We start from the raw sequence: 3031 nt of genomic DNA on the forward strand, positions 1-3031 counted from the left end.
GTATAATAACGCCTCGAGATAGCCGATCTTTGAAGGACGTGAGGTAAGTTGTAACTTGTTTTATTAAAAAGCTATCTTTTCAAGCAACGGTGCAGATTCCTTAATTAAAAACTGATATCTGATAACATATACAGTGTACATTTTAATTTATTTATATAAGACGTACAGTATTACACTATATTCACTCGAAGCGAGCACTAGTCGCAATAAAAAAGTAAAAACTCCGGACCCGCGGCGCGTTGCGCTGCAGTCTTCAAGCTCCCTCCAACAAACCGTTGTTTTGGCTGGGATGCACGAGCTCGACGTCGCCGTTGTCGTGAACGCGCAGGTTGCTGAGCTTGTAGCCGAGTACGTTTTTCGTCCTGTACGCGTGCCAGATCTGGTAGCCATTCCTGTAGTAGCTCGGCAGGCGCTCGAAAGCACCGGCCTCGGCCAACTCGTCGTTGTAAGCCCACTGGGCGTCGCCCAGGAAGTGCGCGTATCGCTCCGGCCTTCCGTGCAGCTCGTTCGCATCCGCCAGCATGAGTTCGCGGCTGGGGAGCTTGGCCTTGCCGCGCAGCAGGGAGACGAAGTAGCGAGCCTGGAATGCAGCGGACAATTAGGCTCGATAAATTTACGGCAGAATGAGCGAATTGAAAGTCAACACAGGTGACAGCATATACGCGCGCGTACACGTACTTGGACGTAGAATAGAGGAAAGTGGACGACGAGTAGGGGCAGCCCGACGAAAGCCATGGAGGGCTGATCGACGTTGACGAGGTGCTTGTACAGCGGCAGCACGTGGTTGTCCCGGAGCTCGATGCCGCTCTTCTCGTCGAGGAAAGGATAGCTGAAGACGTAGCCGGTGCAGTAGACGAACGTGTCGGCGGTGATGAGGCCGCCGTCCTCGAGGCTCAGGCCGCTGCCGTTCGCGCTCACCACGCCGGCCACTTGCACTAGGTTGGAGCTCAGCGGGCTCTTGATTCTGCCAGTGCATTCGTATAGATGCGGGTATACTTGAAAAAATAGCCAACGCCGATCGCGCTAATATTATATAAGCGAGCCTCACTTGTCCTTGTTGTGGCTCAGGTAGACGGTCTTGGCGTGCTCGGCTATTTCGATACTGATGTCGACGCCGGAGGACGAGGCGCCGAGGACGACGACCGTTTGATCGGCAAAGTCCTCGGGCTTTCTGTAGTAGTGGCTGTGCATCAGTTTGCCGGGGAACGTCTCGATGCCCGGGATCTTCGGCATGCGGGGCTTGAAGTAGTGGCTGCGCTTACGATAGCAAAGTTCGAATGAATGATATATAGGCACTTGTTCGCGTGTTTAATCGAGGAGATAAGTTCGAGACACCCACCCGTTGCAGACCGCGATAGCGTCGCAGCTGGTCTCGGCGGTTTCGTTGGTGTTCAGGTCCCTGCTCTCGACGCTGTACTTGGTAGTCGTCGAATCGCCCTCGCCCAAAATCGGCGTTACTTTGTCGACCATCGTGTTCAGCTGCGAACATATCAATTTTCGTATACGAATATACGGCAGCGCGTTCGTACCTACCCGTCGTACCTACCTTGATGTACTGGCGGAGATTGAAGTGATCGGTATAGTTGTTCAAGTAAGCCAAGACGGTCTCGTGCGTGACGCAGCTGCGCTCGTCTCCGTGGAAATGGCGGTAGTCCGGAAAAGCCATCAACTCCTTGGGCAGATTGGTTCTGTTGTTGATAAAATACAAATCATCTGGTCGATAAAATACGAATCATCGAAAAATCGGCATAACCAGCTCACCTGAGGTACTTGTACATGCTGCTATGCACCGGCAGGTTGTGCTCGTCCAGGTCGACGCTCTCGCTGTAGATCCAGAGTCCGCCGACCTCCGAATTCCTCTCGAACGCGACGACGTCGAACTCGTCGCTGCTGTCGGCGAACTGCTTGATCGAGGCCAATCCGGTCGCACCTGCGCCTACGACGCAGACCTGCTTCTTCTTCGTCGTCGTCGCGATCCCTGCGCTCGCGCTCGAAAACAGGCACAAGCCCGCGAGCAAAAGCGACAAGCCCTTCTTCTTGGAGAGCCACCTGAAAAGCCGTCGAAACTCATCGTGAATGCGGATCGATTTTTAAACAATATACAACACGATGATGAAAGCCGCGCGGCATACATTTCAACGGCTGCAGCGCTACTCGATGTTCTCCGGATGATCTTCTCGTATGAAACTAGCGCGCTCTGGGTCTCTGGTGGTCTTATATATAGCTTCTGATAGTTTGTATCGCTGATTATATTTTGTTTAATAGGGGGATTGCGGCTAGGAGGACGGCGTGCGAGCATTGCTGCCCACATACGCGTGCTCTATGTACATACCTACATGTATTCAGCTAAGCGCTGCGCGCACGCATGGTCATGAAAAAGGCGAAGATTAGAGATGTTTGAGTATAGCCTTGACTGTAGGAAAGATGTATTCGAAAAACAAAATAAGCCGTTTCTGAGCGCCTCGCTATCGCATAATATGTTGCAAGATCTAACGACCATCAACAGCTATAGATGTTATGTTATATAAAAGGCGCGATGTACGATTTCCTTATGAAAATTTTTGATCTTGAGATGAAAAATTCTACGAACGTATCGACTCGTATGAGTCGCTATCGCTATAATATGCATAGAACGTCTTTATATATTATAGTAGAGAAATATAAAAGTCAAACTTTACAAGAAGCTCTTGTTATTATGAAGCCACAGTATACAAGAAATGCAGTGCATTTTTTTTATTTAGTGCAATTACATCTTTCTAACGGCAATTTAGCTCTTCTTTACGAGCTATTAGAGTAAAGTACGCGCGGCAAAACAGATGCGATACTATTTTTAAACTCTTTTGATGGATTCCCCTACAAGTAATCAAGGAATTGCGGAATATCTGCCTCTCGGTTCGCCGGTCGCCCCAACACGTCGAGCCGATAAAACGGAAGCTCGTCGCATCTCCGAGTCCTGATGAAAAAAAGCTCGTTGCTTCAATTAAAGGAACGCATACGCGACGCGCGCGAGTCAAAGGGCTAATATAAAGCA

The 3031-nt window shown here is 50.0% G+C and overlaps 1 protein-coding gene across 1 annotated transcript; it reads right to left on the bottom strand.

The window, feature by feature from the left end:
- Positions 1 to 127: 127 nt before the first annotated feature.
- Positions 128 to 2362, bottom strand: LOC100119725 (flavin-containing monooxygenase FMO GS-OX-like 2). Its single transcript, XM_016987593.3, has 7 exons — positions 2133 to 2362; positions 1762 to 2049; positions 1547 to 1688; positions 1340 to 1479; positions 1049 to 1252; positions 679 to 964; positions 128 to 580 (listed from the first exon to the last, which is right to left on the bottom strand). The coding sequence occupies exons 1-7, from the start codon at positions 2309 to 2311 to the stop codon at positions 254 to 256; spliced, it is 1566 nt and encodes a 521-aa protein (XP_016843082.1). The 5' UTR covers positions 2312 to 2362; the 3' UTR covers positions 128 to 253.
- Positions 2363 to 3031: the final 669 nt, after the last annotated feature.

The sequence above is a fragment of the Nasonia vitripennis genome, chromosome 4, assembly GCF_009193385.2.
Source record: "Nasonia vitripennis strain AsymCx chromosome 4, Nvit_psr_1.1, whole genome shotgun sequence".
In the NCBI taxonomy this organism is placed as follows: Eukaryota; Metazoa; Arthropoda; class Insecta; order Hymenoptera; family Pteromalidae; genus Nasonia; species Nasonia vitripennis.